This window comes from Lepus europaeus, chromosome 10 (genome assembly GCF_033115175.1).
Source record: "Lepus europaeus isolate LE1 chromosome 10, mLepTim1.pri, whole genome shotgun sequence".
In the NCBI taxonomy this organism is placed as follows: Eukaryota; Metazoa; Chordata; class Mammalia; order Lagomorpha; family Leporidae; genus Lepus; species Lepus europaeus.
The window spans coordinates 103406069-103424304 of record NC_084836.1 but is presented as its reverse complement, the minus strand read 5'-3'; the positions used below and the strand labels follow the sequence as shown (position 1 = coordinate 103424304).

The following is an 18236-nucleotide window of genomic DNA, read 5'->3' as shown; positions in this document are numbered from 1 at the left end:
TGGAGCTGGCGCTGCTGTATAACCGGTAAAGCCGCTACTTGCCATGCCAGCATTTCACATGGGTGACAGTTTTATCATGGCTGCTCCATTTCCAATCCAGCTCCCTGCTAATGACCTGGAAAAAGCAGTGGAACATGGCCTGAGTGTTTGGGACCCCTGCCACCTACGTGGCAGATCTGGACAAAATTCTTGGCTCTTGGCTTCAGCCTAGTCCAGCCACGGCTGTTGCACCCATGTGGGGAGTGAACCAGTAGATGGAAGATCTCTTTTTCTATGTCTCCTTTTCTCTTGTAACTCTGCCTTTCAAATAAATAAAAATAAACCATTAAAAAATTTGGGGAAAATGCTATTCTGTCAAAAGAAAACAAGTTACAGAACAGTAATATATCACATGATTCAAACTTAGAAAAGAATTTTATGTACACACATACATATGCTTAACAACAACAAAAACCAAGATACACACCAAACTTTTGTGCTTTTCTGTACTTTTCAAATCTTCTACAGCAAATATATCACTTTTATAAATTCAGAAAAACTTACTAAAATATAGATTATAAAAACATTTAAGGGCAGGCATCGTGACACAGCGGGTTAGGCCACTGCTTAGATGGCCTGCATTCCATATCAGAGTGCCAGGTTCCAGCAGTGGCTACTCTGCAATTCTGATCCAGCTTCTTGCTAATGTGTCTGGGAGGCAGCAGATGAAGGCCTAAGTATTTGACTTCCTGTCAGCCATGTAGGAGACCAAGATGGGTTCCAGGCTCTTGGCCTTGCATGCCCCAATCCTGCCTGTTGTAGACATTTGGGGAGTGAACCATAAGATTTAAGAACTCACTCTTGTCTATCTGGCTCTCTCTCCCTTTCATTCTGCCTTTCAAATAAACAAAGCTTTAAAAAAAAATTAGGACAATGGGGTTCAAGCTATTTTAATGCTACACGAAAAGGACTTTAAAAGCCATCCGTAACTTACCTTCAGCCAAGTTCACTACACCCTCTTGGGGTTTAAAAAAAAAAAAAAAAAAAAAAGGGCACTATGGGCCTATGTTTGATGTTAGGCCTAGATATTCAAGAGGTCACTGGGGGCCGGCGCCGTGGCTCACTAGGCTAATCCTCCACCTGCGCCGCCGACACACTGGGTTCTAGTCCCGGTCAGGGTGCCTGATTTTGTCCCGGTTGCTCCTCTTCCAGTCCAGCTCTCTGCTGTGGCCCAGGAAGGCAGTGGAGGATGGCCCAAGTGCTTGGGCCCTGCACCCGCATGGGAGACCAGGAGAAGCACCTGGCTCCTGGCTTCGGATCGGCGCAGTGCTGGCCGCAGCAGCCATTGCGGGGTGAACCAATGGAAAAAGGAAGACCTTTCTCTCTGTCTCTCTCTCCTTGTCTACTCTGTTAAAAAAAAAAAAAAAAAAAAAAAAGAGGGAACTGGGAGCTGAAGCACACACAGAACCTCATGGGTAAGGTGCCTACTGAGAGCTATGATTCAACTGAGTACAGCAGAGTAAACAGTTGAACACTTGCTTACCCAGAGCTCTAGACTTCCATTCTGGGGAGGTGTTGAATACAATCTGCCAATTCTAGACAAATTCATGCTTTAGCACTCTATCTATAGTAATTTGGGGCTGGCATTGGGCGGGGTGGCAGCAGGTTAAGCATCTACCTGCAATGCTGGCATCCTGTATGTGCACTAGTTCAAATTCTAGGCATTCCAATTCCAGTCCAGCTCCCTGCTAATGCACCTGAGAAAAGATCAGAAGATGGCCCAGATGCATGGGACCCTGCCATGTACACGGGAGACACAGATGAAGCTCCTGGCTTCTGCCAGCCTCAATGCCAATCTTAGCAGCCATTTGAGGAGTGAATCAATGGATGGAAGATCTCTTTCTCTCTTTCTTTCCATCTATAACTGCCTTTCAAATGAATAAATCTTTTTTTTTTTTTTTAAGATTTATTTATTTATTTGAAAAGCAGAGTCACAGAGAGGCAGAGGCAGAGGCAGAGAGAGAAGTCTTCATCTGCTGGTTCATTCCCCAAATGGCCACAACAGCCAGGGCTGGGCCAGGTCAAAGCCAGGAGCCAGGAGCCAGGAGTTTCATCCAGGTCTCCCATGTGGGTACAGCAGCCCAAGTCCTTGGGACATCTGCTGCTGCTTCCCCAGGCACCTCAGCAGGGAGCTGGATTGTGAGTGGAGCATCTGGGACTCAAACTAGTACTCATATGGGATGCCAGTGCTGCGGATGGTGGTTTAACCCACTACACCACAGTATCTGTCCCTAAATAAATAAATCTTTAAAAAAATATTTATCTGAAAGGCAGAGTTACAGATAGACAGTGAGAACAAGAGGGAGGAGAGATGTTCCATCCATTGGTTCACTCCTAAAATGGCTGTCATGGTCTATAGTAATTCATCTCACAAATCGTATTATAAAAACACTAAATAGAGGGCTAAAATAACATTTTAGAGTACTGTGTCGATCCTCAGGGTCACAGCTTTATAATTTTGCCAAGTTTCTGAAATGGAAAACCAGCAAAAGGCAAAAAACATCCACAAGGCCACCTCTAAAGGTATCATGTTGCACAATCCTTTGAAATTGCTAAATGTATGTAAATTAGAATTTATTAAAACCCATGATAAGCAGAAGCATCAAATTGTCAAGGAAAGAAACAAGTCACAACATCATCAATGTTGTCATATCAACAACCAGTCACACAATCACCTTAGTGACAAAATCTTACCTGAGCTGTCTCAAGAGCTACAATTAGTAACAACCAGAATTTTTAAAAACACCAATATCCAGTTTTGATCTCTACTTTCCCCTTGACTATTTCCTGAAAACATAAATATGAAAAAGACTAAAAGGGGGAAAATTAAGAAAGTAGGCAGCATTTCAAGATAGCCAGTGAGTGTCAGCTTCCAGGACGAGAATTTGGCTCCACACTCAGCCAAATATAAGTATAGTAAATGTAACATCAGGACACAAAACTCTCCAGCCAGGCATGACAAACCCACGCCAAAGAGCAGTCTTGCAACATCAGGGTCCCAAGCTGAAGGACAAGGCCAAACGAGGAGAAAATACATACTAGGTCTCCTCATGTGTTTCACCAAGTGCCCTGTGATGGGAACAGCTTTGGAGACAGTGCAAGGGGAGAAGGGGAAAAAAAAAAAAAAGAGTAACAACAGACACTGTTGAGCAAAGATGAGGAAAACAGGTAACAGGCAGTGGTATCCAAGTATTTGACACTTAAAAAAAAAAAAAAAAAAAGAATCACTGTTAAAAGGAAATGGCAAAGAGACAAATATTCACAACTTCTGAAAACGTGGGTGTTACTCGGTGGTCAAACTGTGTCACATGGAGGAAACAAAAGCTTGCCATCATAAACAAGCGTAACATCTTTGAGAAACAAAACTACAATGTTAGTGTGATTCATACCACAAAGCACAAAACCACATTTCTCACCTGATCTTTGGAAAAAGGTTTGACATGAATATGTTTGACAGTCTGAACTACTCCATCATAAAATTTCACAGTGTAAGTACCTAAAATTCAAGAAGATATGATTTTATCTCAGTTTTTGAAATCAGCAAATTTTCAAAGCATAAGCACAACAAAACTCTAATAATAAATCTGTGGGTGTTGAATTATTTAGGAATCACATTTACTCTTACTTATATTCACTATATATATACTTTAAGGTGTATTTATTTACTTGAAAGGTAGAGTTACAGAGATAGAGAGGAGAGACAGAGAGAGAGAGATCTTCCATCTGCTGGTTCACTCCACAAATGGCTGCAACGACTGGGCTGGGCGAGGCCAAACAAGGAGCCAGAAGCTTCAACCAGGTCTCCCACATGGGTACAGGAACCCAAGCACTTGGGCCATCTTCTGCTGCTTTCCCAGGAACATTAGCAGAGAGCTGAATCATAAGTGGAGCATCCAGAACTCAAACCAGCACCCATATGGGATGCCAGCACTACAGGCTATGGCTTTAACCCACTACGCCACAGCATCAGCCCCAATATATTCACAATTATTAATCATGTTTGCCTTCATTTTTTAATCAAGATTATATAGTTTTCAGTGTATCTATACAAATCAAAATCCATCAAAAAATAACTCATTTGTATGATGCTTCCCTAAAATAAAACTTGCAGTAAATTTAGGCGAAGTACAAAGACCAGTGAATCAATTAAAAATGTGAGAAAAATACATACTTATTTATTCTCTGATGAATTTCTTTTTTGAATAACTTAATCTTATTTTCTGAGCTTGGGACAGTAATGTCTTTTAAATTTTAAAAGGAATTTGAAGGGCAAGGATCTGGCTTACTGAGTTAAACCCCAGCTCAGAAGACCATGTCACATCTCAGAGGCCTGGACTCCAGTCTCAGCTCGAGCTGCCAATTCTAGCTTCCTGCTATTGTGGACCCAGGGAAGTGACGGCTCAAGTAGATGGGTCCCTGCCACCCACATGGAGATCTGGATTGATACCTTGGCTCCCTGTAAGAGCTTCCTGCAGGCATATGGAGAGTGAACAGCGAACGGGAGCACTTTCTTTCTCTCTCTCTCTCTCTCTCTCTCTCTCTCTCTCTCCTTGCCTCTCACATAATATAATAAAGGAAACATGATCATTCTATCAATGTTATCATATAGTTAAAGGATGAATTAATCCCAAAGTCCATATGAATTACCTTCATATAATAATATTTTTAAAACAGAGACTTGGCCAAAACACTAAATACTGCCTGTTACCTTGTCAGGTTATTTCCATTAGAAAAACTGCTTAATAAGAATCAAAAGAATAACTCTCTGCTTAAAAAAAAAAAAAAAAAGCTGGAAATCCAAACAATCCTATCTTTACAAATAACGCACCCCAACACTTTCAAACTTTTGTGTGTTAGCACTAATCAAAATTTTGAATCTCTAATATTCAAAATTACCAATGAATCATGTAAAAATGGTTTATCAGTGGTAAACATGGGTCAGTTTTCAGCACCAATTTCCCACCTCCTCCACCATCCAAGAAAGAAAAGAAACACTGAGGACTGGGTGCAAAAGGATGCAACAAGGAAATTAAAATGCCCCAGTTACCTCCTTCTTGCACACTTTCTCCCTACCCCACTTCTAACTTCCAAAGGGCCTTGACATTGCAAGGCATCACTACGAAATGAAGTCCAAAAGCCTAACTCCCTGGTATTCAAAATCCAGTGCAATCTGGGCCCAGTTATTTTTCCAAACCTTGTTTCTCATTATCAGCACTACCCAAATCAAAGTGACCAACTACTTGCTAGCTAATGCAACTGCCTGTGACCTTTCCATCTCCATATCTTAGTAAAATGTTACCTACCTGAAATGTGCCACTCACTGATCCATAAGCGCCCAGCTCAAAAGACCACAACAGTTCTCTAAGAGCTTCCTGGTTTGTCAGCTACTGGTGATTTCCCCCTCCTCTGAATTTCTCAGATTCACTTGGCACCTGGCCTGCAGAACTTCGCACCTGGTCTACCTTCAGGTAAGTAAATTCCCTGTACCAACAATAGCAGCAACTTCTGGGAACTTGTTAGAAATCCAAGTTAGCAGCCCTAACTCAGATGAACTGAATCACAGACTTGGAGCAGGCGCAGAAATGGTGCAACAAATCCTGCAGGTGATTCTGATGCACACCAAACTCTTAAAAACCACTGCCACAGACGATCAGTAATTATCTACAGGTCTTTACTCCTGGCGATTAAAAGCAAAGGTGAATACCACAGGTGTCACCAATATGGAATGAAACCGATGCGCAAACCAAATATAAGGCTACATATACTCATGGCTCGGCTTGGTCAGGTACAACCCCAGAAATTAGATGATAGGCTATGATGAAGGAAGCCCAAGGATGAGAGCATAAATACTTCTCTATATGAGGCAGTTCAGCAATGATTTATGACTTAACAACAAAGGTCTGTGTTCCTTTCTTTCCCTGCCTATATTGTGAGGGTGTTGGCAAGCAAAGGAGTCATGAAAAGCAATGCTATGGATTATAAACAGACCACTCTCAGGCACCCAGAGTGCAGTTCTGGCCAGTTTGGAGATGAAGGTAGGCACTGGGAGCTCTCAGAATACAGTACTCATGAAACTGTAAACACAAGGTGGGTCAGCAAGCCACTTAAGCCTCTAATTTCTTTTTTTTTTTTTTTTTTTTTTTTTTTTTTTTTTTTTGCTTCTTAAATAAGTTACTGTTTATTCTGCTCTGACCTCCCGAAGCTGGGCTCTGTGTGGATTATTGCAAGTGTAACCTGAATCCAACAAAGGCGGGAAACCAAACAGCAGGGCGCCCGCCCCACCCTGGCGGCTGGAGCCCCATCCTATTGCGGGGTCACCACTCCCCGGAGGTGCCCCAAAACCAAGCACACGGGATGGGCGGGTGGCGGGATGGGCGGGTGGCGTAGGGTGCGGAGGGCGTGGTGAGGACTGGGTGGTGAGCGAGTGACCTTGGCCGTGGCGGCCTTGGGGACTGCACTGCCCCAGGGCACAGGTGGCCCCCCGTTAAGCCTCTAATTTCAACTACCTAATTAACAAAGTCCAGCATCTGTTACATCAAAACAGAAACACATTTTCATGGACATTTACAACGTCTAAACGGACAACGCTAAATGATGCTACCCCAGAGCCCAACTTTCTCAGCTATGTGAGGCTAATTTTGAAGCTCACTCCTGATGGTAGGTTTCAGAAGGCAGCCATGGATGCAAGGGTTGCAACTTCCACAGTCTAAGAGCGAGCTAGGATTAGAACCTGAGCACATTGGCTGGCGCCGTGACTCAACAGGCTAATCCTCCGCCTAGTGGTGCTGGCACACCAGGTTCTAGTCCCGGTCGGGGCACCGGATTCTGTCCTGGTTGCCCCTCTTCCAGGCCAGCTCTCTGCTATGGCCAGGGAGTGCAGTGGAGGATGGCCCAAGTGCTTGGGCCCTGCACCCCATGGGAGACCAGGAGAAGTACCTGGCTCCTGCCTTCGGATCAGCGTGGTGCGCCAGCCGCAGCGCGCCGGCCGCAGCAGCCATTGGAGGGTGAACCAACGGCAAAGACCTTTCTTTCTGTCTCTCTCTCTCACTGTCCACTCTGCCTGTCAAAAATAAAATAAAAAAATAAAAAATTTAAAAAAAAAAGAACCTGAGCACACATGCTGACCGCTACCATCCTCCTCCCACCATCCCACACTGCCAATCGCCTAAACTCCCTGCCCAAGACAAACCACAGATCCGGAGCCTCACTGGTCACTCTGAACTACCGAAAATATGACCAGTAACAGTGACCTAGGACCACTTTTGGAGAGAGGCCCAAAATCTACTTTAATGGTTTCATGAACGAGTAAAAATGCCTTCTCATGGAATCTTCTGAGCAGCTGATAACAGCTCTCTTGTAGCCACAATAACATGTAAATAACAGAACTTGAAATAAGTGCACCCTGCTGTATCTGCTCTGACTTGATAAGGCTATCTTCAGGAGTCTCTCCTTAAATGGACCAGTAAAACAAAGCATCTGAGCCTTGCCCCTCTGAGGGTTCAGAGTTCAGCATTTCAGACAATTTTACAGTAGTCAGTAACAGAAGGGATGTAAGAACAAAACTGGGGCCTTTCAAATAAATAAATCTTAAAAAAAAGGGGGGGGGGGTGGTTGGGCTGGCATCATAGTGTAGCAAGGAAAGCCACCGCCTGTGACACTGTCATCCCACATGGGCGTTGGTTCGTGTCCCGGCTGCTCCATTTTTGATCCAGCACCCTGCTAATGGCCTAAGAAAAGCAAAGGAAGATGGCTTAGGTATTTGAGGCTCTGCTATTCTCATGGGAGACTTGGAAGACACACCTGGCTCCCAGCTTCAGCCTGACCCAGCACTGGCTGTTGCAACCATCTGGGGAGTGAATCAGCAAATGAAAGAGCTCTCAGTCTATCCCCTTCTTCCTGTAATTCTTTCAAGTAAATAAATAAATCTTTAAAAAAAAAAAAAAAAAAAAAAAAGAACCTAAAGCTCATCTGCTCTAGAACCAATAAAATACTGACAATGGAAACTCTGGATTGGACAGATTTCTGTTGCTCCTGAAATCTAACACAAGTGTGTCTCCAGGGCCCTTCTCAAGCTCACTCATTCTCCAGCTGACAGAGATTTCCAGAATGCCAAAGAAGGGAGATGAAAACCTTTCAAACGTGGTTTCTCCAAGTCCTGAGGTTCCCACAGACAGGCTTCAGGGGGCAGGCCGAGGACGTGCACACTGGCCAACACTCCTCCACCACCCTTCACTCTTGAATTCTTAGCAACTTTCATATTGAACTTGGGTTCTGTGGCCAACAATTTCCAAAAGCACTCATTTATTCCAATTCCTTCTATTACTTCTAGGCATTCAGTGAGTCCAGCAAAGGCAACCAACTGCCCTGAATCTCTGAACAGAGACTGGATTAGAGTCTATTTCCCAACCAGGGATTCCCAGACACCAGGCTCCAGAGAGTCAGCCCACCTACCCTCAATAAGCATCCTGTAAACACCTGCACCTACTTGATAATCTTCCTCTGTCACGAAAACCTTGCTCCTGAAAGGCAGCTTAGTACTGAGGAAACTGCAGTTCAGGAACTTCAGAGCCCCACGGGGCCCCAGTCCCGTCTTAGCTCTACTATTTCCATGCCATGTAAGCTTAGAAGGCTTCTCCTGTGAGTTTAGTTCCTCATCTTTAAGAGAATGGGATTGATGGCAATAACCTTCCCATGTTTGTACCAAGTTTAAATGAGATAAGACAAGAATTACCTAGCCTGTTGCAGAGGAAAGGATCAATAAGTGGTTATCATCATCTACCAAGTCACTTCAAAAGGGAAGCACCAATCCCTCTCCACCCATAGAAGAAAACAGCCAAGCTAGCACCTGCATGTGTGGGCCTAAAATATTCTTTTTACCTCTATGCAAAGCTGTTCAAATAGTATCAACCTCCCAGCATTTCAAATGTAGGATCAGTTACAGCTTGCAGAAAACAAAAAATAGGAACTCCTTCAGCCAGAGAGTCTAGAAATAAGCCCATTTCCATACCATCTCATGTTATAAATGCAGATTGCAGGCACTGGCCCACAGATTGAACTGGCGGGTGGGGCATACATGACACAAAAATATGCCTATTTTTAGGAAGAGGGATTTGATCCACCTGCTCACCCAAGTTAAAGAACCACACATCAGTAGGAAGGAACAATGCCCCATTTTGTCTTAAATGCCAACTTACTTGCAGTTTCCCCAGACAGAATGCCTTACCGGGCAGAGTGAGGCACCAGCAGGGCAGAAAGCCCTCATGGGAGCCTGGCTGCCCAAGCTCTGTGTGCAAAGGGGGCCCAGCAGCCCCAGCAGGGCTCAGGTCAATTCACCAGAGATGGCTTCCACAGACTTCCTGAAAGCAGAACGCTGCCTTTTACTCCAACACAGACTGAGGGTTAACAAGGCTACAAACTGCCGCTGCCTTCACGTTAAATGATGCTTAATTTCCATTGCCAGGGCTAACGTTGTGGTGAAGCAGGTTAAACTGTCAGCATCCCATATGAGCACCAGTTCAAGTCCGGGCTGCTCCATTTCCAACTCAGCTTCATGTAATGAACTTGAGAAGGCATTGAGGATGGCCCAAATACTTCGGGCCCCATACTCACATGAGAGACCTAGATGGAGTTCCAGGCTCCTGGCTTCAGCCTAGCCTGGCCCCAGACATTGGCCATAGGGAGTGAACAAATGGATGAAAGAGCGTGCTTGCTCGCTCTCTATAATCTTGCCTTTCAAATAAAATTAATTTTCTAAAAATATTTCCATTGCCAAAGAACCATTCCAGATTAAAAAAAAAGGGGGGGGGGGTCAGATAATATGGCCTTGCCCTCCCTATTTCCCAGGTGCCAACTCCCTTAAGAAACTCGGAAATCGTGATTAAGTTCTGACTCAGTCACGTCAGACTCCCCAGTGCCCGCAGCCACTACTTCCGCACTCTGGCAAGGTTCCCCAAGCACCAGTCTGCTCAGCCAAGGCCCAGCCTCAGCAAAACCAGCAAGAAGGTTAAGAGTGGCAAGAAAACCACATCAAGCCTTGCAAAGATGAGTCTTACAAGGCGTGACCATACTGTATCCGCAGCTGCCTCTCAGGGGCACCAGGAAAACAAGTCACATGTAGAGGAAACAAAGGAGCACCTTGCCAGCAGAGCCTTTAAGCTGTGGTGGCCTCGCCACCAAGGCAACTGAGCCAGTGTGGAAAAGGGAGTGAAAGAGAGCCCAGCAAGAACCAGAATCCTTCATGCTGAAGCAGAAGAAACTGCCCACCAGCTTCCACAGATGCAAATGTAATCCCAGAGACAGCAGCTAAGAGTCATTCTCTTCATCTCCAAAGCAGGCAGAGATCTGAGTCCCACAAAGGCCAGCCACCCTCCACAATCCTCAGCACAGCAACCCTACCACCGCATCTGTCCCACTAACTTTCGGTTTCCAGATGTCCCTGCCCCCATGTCCTCTCTTCCCTCTTCCAGTTGTTTCAAGAACCAGTAAACTTGGCAGCACAACACAGGGCTTCCGGAACCATAAACTACAAGAAGACAGTTTGTGGGGAAATCACCAATTTTTATGTTCTGCTATTAATAAACATTCACTGGACAGAATTCTGAGCCTGAAGAACATTAAAGTGGGAAATGACCATTTTAAGAACATGAACTCAAGACTCTCTCTATTATAAATTTTAGCTCATGAAAGAAACACAACGAAAAAGACTTTTGTTTTAACTTGCAAAACTCCAGATGCCCAAGTTTTAAAGATATTTTAAAACCTAATTAACCTGGGGCCAGCGCGGTGGCATAGTGGGTAAAGCCGCTGCCTGCAGTGCCGGCATCCCATATGGGTGCCAGTTCAAGTCCCAGCTGCTCCACTTCTGATCCAGCTCTCTGCTATGGCCTGGGAAAGCAGTAGAAGTTGGCCCAAGTCTTTGGGCCCCTGTACCCCACGTTGGTACAGGCTCCTGGCTTCAGATAGGCATTGCTCTGGCCATGAGGCCATCTGGGGAGTTAACCAGCAGGTGGAGTACCCCTCCCTCCCTCTCTCTTTCTGCCTCTGCCTATCTGTAACTCTGCCTTCCAAATAAATCTTAAAAAAAAAAAAAAAAAAAAAAAAACTAACCAATAACGTGGACAATGACTTTTAGTCTTTAAATGATTCTTTCAGTTTCAGAAGCATCCCACACATAACATTCTGCAGACAGGCATCCCCACTCCCCAACCCTGTCGTGACTGATTCACTGGCCCCAACCCTACCTCCTGCTAATACCTCTATTTCAGTACCTACTTGTTTCTGCCGTGACCAAGTCTTCTTTTTTAAAATACTTGATGCTGAGCTCTGGCCTCTGCAGATGGAAGGTGCAGACAAGTAGATTCCTAAGCCTCACTGCCTCCACCCAGATGAGCACTGCCCCAGCTCCTAAACTCCTCTTCCTAAATGCCTTCTTTGCCATTCTCTCATCCAATCCCATTTAGGTCCCCCATGTGATGAAGGGCATCCCTGGAACACAACAGAAACATCCCCTCCTCTCTGCTACTTCCTGTGCCTACAGAATTACCGTTACCGTGCAGAGCTTGCATCAGATTAAAGCACGGCCACCCCCCACAGGAGACACATTGCCACTAGGTACTCGGGGAAACAGGACTCGCTCATCATCAATCATCTGAAGAACTTACGAGGAAAACATTTATATACAAGAAGAACACTTGTATTCCATCCCACATGATTCAAAAGCCAGTAAGAAAGAAGCTTAATCTTGAAAACAAAAAAAACCGGAAAAGCTAAACTCTGTTTCTTACTAAAAGGATTTCAGGCAACTTAAGCTGGAATGGCCCTTTAGCCTAGTAGTTAAGACACTCACAGCCCGCATCAGAGTGCCTGGGTTTGATTCCCGGCTCTGGCTTCCAACTCCAGCATCCTGCCAAATAAAAACCTTGAAAGGCAGCAGTATGGCTCAAGCAGATGGGTTCTTGCCACCCAGGTGGGAGGCCTGGATTGGGTTCCCGGGGACAATGACCAAGAACTTCGGCAAGCATTTAGGGAGTGAATCAGCAGACAGAAACTCTGTCTCTTTCTCTCTCTCAAATAAAAAAAAAAATATTATGCAAGCTTTCCCTTAAAATAAGTTTTTCAGGTTAACATGACACATATGAAAAATACTAACAGGTGATTTTATTTTGAACCTAAGCTCATTAAAGTAACTTAGAGAAACAAGGGGCTATCCAAAAAGGTTCAGTCATGAACTGGAGAATCAGTAACTGCTTAGACAACTCAGAAGATATAACTTTGCTTTTCAGGTTTATTTTTGACCATTTCAACCATTATGAGGCAAAATTTGGTCAGCTTGACATTCAACACGTAGCAGAGTACTGAATAAATACCTAAATAATACCTGAAAAGCCAATCCAGCCTCATAGTCACCCCTAATAGCAGCACCAAGAGGCCTGACGGCCTTCAACACTCACATCAGAGATCAAGGACAATCACAAACATCCTAATAGACACATCCTAAAAAGGGTGTCCCTCAAACCCAGTCTGCTGTGTGAGCGCCAGGATTCTGAGCACACGTACTATCCTTACAACCCTTCTCCAGCCCTTGTGCTAGCAAAATGGGCCTCTTTGGGTCAAGTTCCCTCTCCTATCCCCTCACAGATTCTAACCTATCAAAGGCAACCAACTTAGTGCTCTAAAACTCCAGCAGCCCAGCTGTGACAAGATGACCCTCAACCACCCTGCATCCACAAAGCACATTTTGAAATGGTTGCTGGTGTTCACCTAACTGGTAGACTATTCACAGGTATGTATGAGAAACTGAGTTAATTACACGAGGCACTTCTAGATAGCAAGAACCTACACACCTCCCAGCAGAGTGACAGTGACAGAAAGCAGGGGGCAAAGAGTCAAACTCCCCCTTTTTTCCAGCTTTCATTTACTAATCTCTTCCTAATGCCTGACATTGTGATTAACTTGAAAAAAGAGGAATAAATACTGAAAATATACTATCAAACTCTAATATTCTATGCCCCCTAAGTTATAAGTAAAAATAATTACAATCCAAATGCCTTACCGTCCTTGTTAACAGCAGTGACTTTGGCTGGATAAAAACGACAGTCAGACCAGCAAGCAAGGACCTGCTCGTTTATTTGAAATTCCTGAAAATTAAAAAAAAAAAATCCTGTTACCAACAAAATTTCATAGGACACACACTATAACAGAATTCACCAAAGAAGCTGGGGTTGGTAACAGAGTGGCAAGGAGAAACAGATGCTTCTGCTGTTTCACACTAGGACTCTAAACAACAGGACTAACACACAAGACCTTGTCAAGCCTTGGAGTTCTGACACAGCACAGCACTGATGATAACCCTACCCTTTGCAGGATGTGCACTGAAAGCAAGTCTAACAGGCAGGCCCACCAGGGAACACACTGGTATGGGAGCGGCAGGAATCAGGCTAGTTCATCTTCAGGGGAGCAGCATTCATGCCATTTTACACCACCCACACTATTAAGGTCTATGGCAATGGAGACAGCCATTTGCCTTTTTTTAAATAAAAAAAAAAAGTCATTATTTGAAAAGTAAAACTACAGATAATGTGTGAGAGAGAGACAGACAGAGAGAGATAGAGAGAGAGATCTTCCATCTGTGGTTTCACTCCCCAAATGGCCACAACGGCCAAGGTTGGGCAAGGCCAAAGACAGCAGCCTGGGACTCCATCCAGTGGGTGCTGGGACCAAGTACCTGGGCCATCTTTGGCTGCTTTCCCAGGCACCATCAGCAGGAGCTGGATCAGAAGTGGAGCAGCCGGGACTTAGTGCTCATGTGAGATGCCAGCATCACAGGCTGCAGCTTAACCAGCTCTGCCACAACGCCAGCACCTCATTTTTATTTTCAGACTATTTTCCTAGCACACAGTTTGCACTGATAAATTTTACACAGAGAGACACTAAACAATCAAATGAAACAATATTGAACAATCCAAAATTGAGGGTTAGGGTGAAGAGCCAGCAAGAATATAAGATTCCTGGTCCGGGTTAAAACCCAGAGCTGAGTCAAACCCAAAACCGCGAGAATACCACAGAGGTCTCAATGCCTGTTTCTAAAAAGTTAGAACCAGGGATGGGTACTTGGCACAATAGTTAAGACGCCACTTCAAACGCCCACATCCCATGTTAGAGGGCGGGGGTAGAGGGCCGGGGTGCAAGTCCCTGTTCTGTCTGCAATCCCAGCTTCCTGCTACTATGTATCCTGGAAGCAGCAGGTGATTGCTCCCTGCACCCACGCAGGAGACTCAGACTGCGCTCCGGGCCACTGCAGGCATTTGGAGAATGAACCAGTGGATGAAAGATCTGTTCAACTCTGTCTCTCTGCCTTTCAATAAAAACAACAGAAAACATTTTTTAGAAAACTTAAAATTAATACTTCTTACATCATTCTAAAATCAGTAAACTCTCAAGGCTTAGTGAAGAAATTTAGAAAACAGGAATGTTCTTTGATCATTTATTCAAGGGTTTATAAAAGACTTTGTATATGACAAGGCCAGGATTGTGGCAAAGCAGGTAAAGTTGCTGCCTGTGCCACTGGCATCACACATGGGTGCTAGTTCCTGTCCCAGCTGGTCTATTTCCCGTCTAGCTCCCTGTTAATGGCCTGGGAAAAATAGCAGAAGACGGCACAAAGGTTTGGGCCCCTGCCACCCACACGACACCTACATGAAGCTCCTGGCTCGCGGCTTTGGCCTAGCCCAGTGCTGGTCGCAGGGTCATCTGGGGAGTGAACCAGAGAATGGAAGATTGATTTTCTCTCTCTCTCTGTCTCTTCCTCATCTCTTTCTCTCTCGGTAACTCTTTCAAAATAAACAAATTAAAAAAAAAAAGACTTTGTATACAAGACTAGCACAGTGTTTCATACAGAATGATTATTTCATAAATGGTCCAGAAGTCTACAATATCTAGAATACCCAGTATTATAGAAACAATGGATCTAAATTCAATCATTCAATCATCTGGCCATCAATTATTTATTAATGACCTACTATGTGTGAGGTAGGCAGTGTTCTGGAGACTAGAAATGCAGTGGTGTAATAGAGAAGTAAGCTCCTCGTTCATTATTAACACAGTATTAGCCAAAGTAGTTTACGAGCTATAACATCAATCATATCATTCAAACAGATGAAAACTGGGATTCTCCAAGAGCCCCAGGTACACAGAGATCTCAGGGTCACAACTACAGGGCTAAGGGTCCCCGGCTGCTACTGCCTCCATATTGAACATCAAAAGCTAGAAGGGAAACTGCCCGACGGCTTGCCCCACTCGGTACAGAACCTCCCAGATGTGTCACTCACAGAAGATCCGTCCTCTTCATGCAAGCCCTCTTTCCTCAGCTGTATTTTTTCTAAAGGACGTAAATAAGGACTATCCCAGCAGAACCACTCATCGTAACGATGGTTCCAACGCTTGAAATGAATGAGTACTTTTCCTTCTTCGTAGTCAATGTCTTCTATGTGAGCTGGATACCTGAGTCAGAAAACAAAATTCAAAATTCCTTTAATACCCACGGAAAACATCCAAAATGGTGTACTTCCAACTCTCTTCCCCAAGGAGATGTACACAGTACTACAGGCCTAGCATTCAGAGGCTGTGTAATTGGATCTAATCACAAAATATAGAGGAAAACAAACTTGAGGTTCAAATCCCAACTTGGATATTCCTTAGTTTATTAACTATTCAACTAACCTTTCAGAGGGTAAGTGTTTGGTCTAAGGGTTAAGATGCCAGTAAAGATGGCGGCATCCCATGGAGTGCCTAGGTTAGATGCCTGGCTCTAACTTCCTACAGATGCACAACCTGGGAGGCAGCAGTTGATGACTAACTGATTGGTTTCCCACCACCCAAATGGGAGACTCAGACTGAGTTCCTGGTTCCCAGCTTTGGCACAGCCCAGTCATGGCTATTGCAGGCATTTTAAGAGTAAACCAGTGGGAGCCAGGGCTATGGTGCAATGGGTTAAATGCCTAAAGCACCAGCATCCCATATGGTCGCCGATTCTAGTCCCAACTACTCCTCTTCCAATCCAGCTCTCTGCTATGGCCTGGGAAAGCAGTAGAAGATGGCCCAAAGACTCCTGCGTGGGAGACCTGGAAGAAGCTCCTGGCTCCTGGCTTCACATCAGCGCAGCTCCAGCTATTGCGGCCAATTGGGGAGTGAACCAGCGGATGGAAGACCTCTCTCTCTGCGCCTCTCCTCTCTCTGTGTAACTCTTTCAAATAAATAAATAAATCTTTAAAAAAAGAAAGAAAGAGAGTAAACCTGTGGATGGGAGTTTTCTCTTCCCTCCCCTCTCAAATAAACAAATAATTTTAAAATAAATCAGTGCCCGGCACTGTGTTATGGGTGCCAGTTTAAGTGTTTAAGTCTCAACTGCTCCACTTCCAATCCAGCTGCCTACCAACGCCCCTGGGAAAGCAGCAGAAAGTGACCCAAGTACTTGGGTCTCTGCACAAACATGAGAGAACCAGATGAACCTACAGGCTACTGGCTTTGGCCAACCCGACATTGCAGCCATTTGGGAAGTAAACCAGCAAATGGAAGATCTCTCTCGCTACCTCTGCCTCTTTGTGACTCTGCCTTTCAAATAAATAAATATTTTAAAAAATGTTTTAATAAATTAACATATCAGAGTCTGAATTTCCTTATGTAAAGTGCAGGAAAAACACAGGATTGAGTACAAGTTAAATGAGGTGATGTATACAAAAGATGTGAGCATCTGAGAGGTATGAAGCCGCAAGTAGTTGGGCCCTTGTCACCTGGATGGGAGACCTGGATTGAGTTCTGGCTTCCAGCATTGGCCTGGCCCAATCTCAGTCATTGCAGGCATTTGGGGAGTGAACTAATGATTAAGAATGCTCTTGTGGGGCCGGCACTGTGGCACAGCAGGTTAACGCCCTGGCCTGAAGGGCCGGCATCCCATGTGGGTGCCGCTTCTAGTCCCGGCTGCTCCTCTTCCAATCCAGCTCTCTGCTATGGCCTGGGATAGCACTGGAAGATGGCCCAAATGCTTGGGCCCCTGCACCTGCGTGGGAGACCTGGAAGAAGCTCCTGGCTCCTGGCTCCTGATTGGCACAGTTCCGGCCATTGCAGCCAATTGGGGAGTGGACCATTGGATAGAGGATCTCTCTCTCTCTCTCTCTCTCTCTCTCTCTCTCTCTCTCTGCCTCTCCACTATCTGTGTAACTCTGACTTTCAAATAAATAAATCTTTAAAAAAAAAAAAAGAATACTCTTATGGAGCTGGTGTTGTGGTGTAATGGGTAAAGCCGCAGCCTGCAGCACCAGCATCTATGGGCACTGGTTCACATCCCAGCTGCTTTACTTCTGATCCAGCTCCCTGCTAATGGCCTGGGAAAGCAGTAGAAGATGGGCCAAGTTCTCGGACCCCTATATCCACATGGGAGACTCAGAAGAAGCTCCTGGCTCCTAGCTTTGGATTGGCCCAGCCCCACTGTTGCAACCATCTGGGGAGTGAACCAGTAGATCAAAGACCTCCCTCTCTCTGTAAGTCAGCTTTTCAAATAAGTAAAATAAATATTTAAAAAAGAAGAAGAAGAAGAAGAGGAGTAGGAGCTGTGGTGCAGCAGGTTAATCCTCCATTTGCGGCACCGGTATTCCATATGGGTGCCAGTTTGTGTACCGGCTCCTCCTCTTCCCAAACAGCTCTCTGCTGTGGCCTGGGAAAGCAGTAGAAGATGGCTCAAGTCCTTGGGCCCTTCACCCACGTGGGAGACCTGGAAGAAGCTCCTGGCTCCTAGCTTCAGGTTGGCTCAGCTCTGGTTGTTGCAGCCATTTGGGGAATGAACCAGTGGATGGAAGACCTCTCTCTATCTCTCCCTCTCACTGTTTGGGACTCCAACTCTCAAATAAAGAAATGAAATCTTTAAAAAAGAAAAAAAATTTTTTCTTGTGCACCCACTCCATCTCTCTCTCTCCCTATGTGCCCTCTAAATTTAAAACAAAAAGAGGCAAGAAAAAATATTTAATAATTATATTTTATATTTTAACAGTAAAATTAGAAGAACTATATAACTCAGACTGTATCACACAATCTTAGTTTTAAACATTATGTAATCATATATGACAGATTACTTTACAGTTGTTAAGAACAAGATGTTCCTGTATGTCACAATAGGGAAAGCTCTCCCATAGGGTACTATTAAATGA

General features: G+C 44.7%; 1 protein-coding gene across 1 annotated transcript in view; it reads right to left on the bottom strand.

The window, feature by feature from the left end:
• PHF20 (PHD finger protein 20) overlaps positions 1-18236 on the bottom strand; it is a 138227-nt gene that overhangs the window by 64178 nt on the left and 55813 nt on the right. The window contains exons 3-5 of the mRNA XM_062204130.1: positions 15366-15537; positions 13091-13175; positions 3456-3535 (exon numbers count right to left, since the gene is read on the bottom strand). Of these exons, the coding sequence (XP_062060114.1) occupies positions 3456-3535; positions 13091-13175; positions 15366-15537 (337 nt within the window). The remainder of the gene's footprint in view (positions 1-3455; positions 3536-13090; positions 13176-15365; positions 15538-18236) is intronic.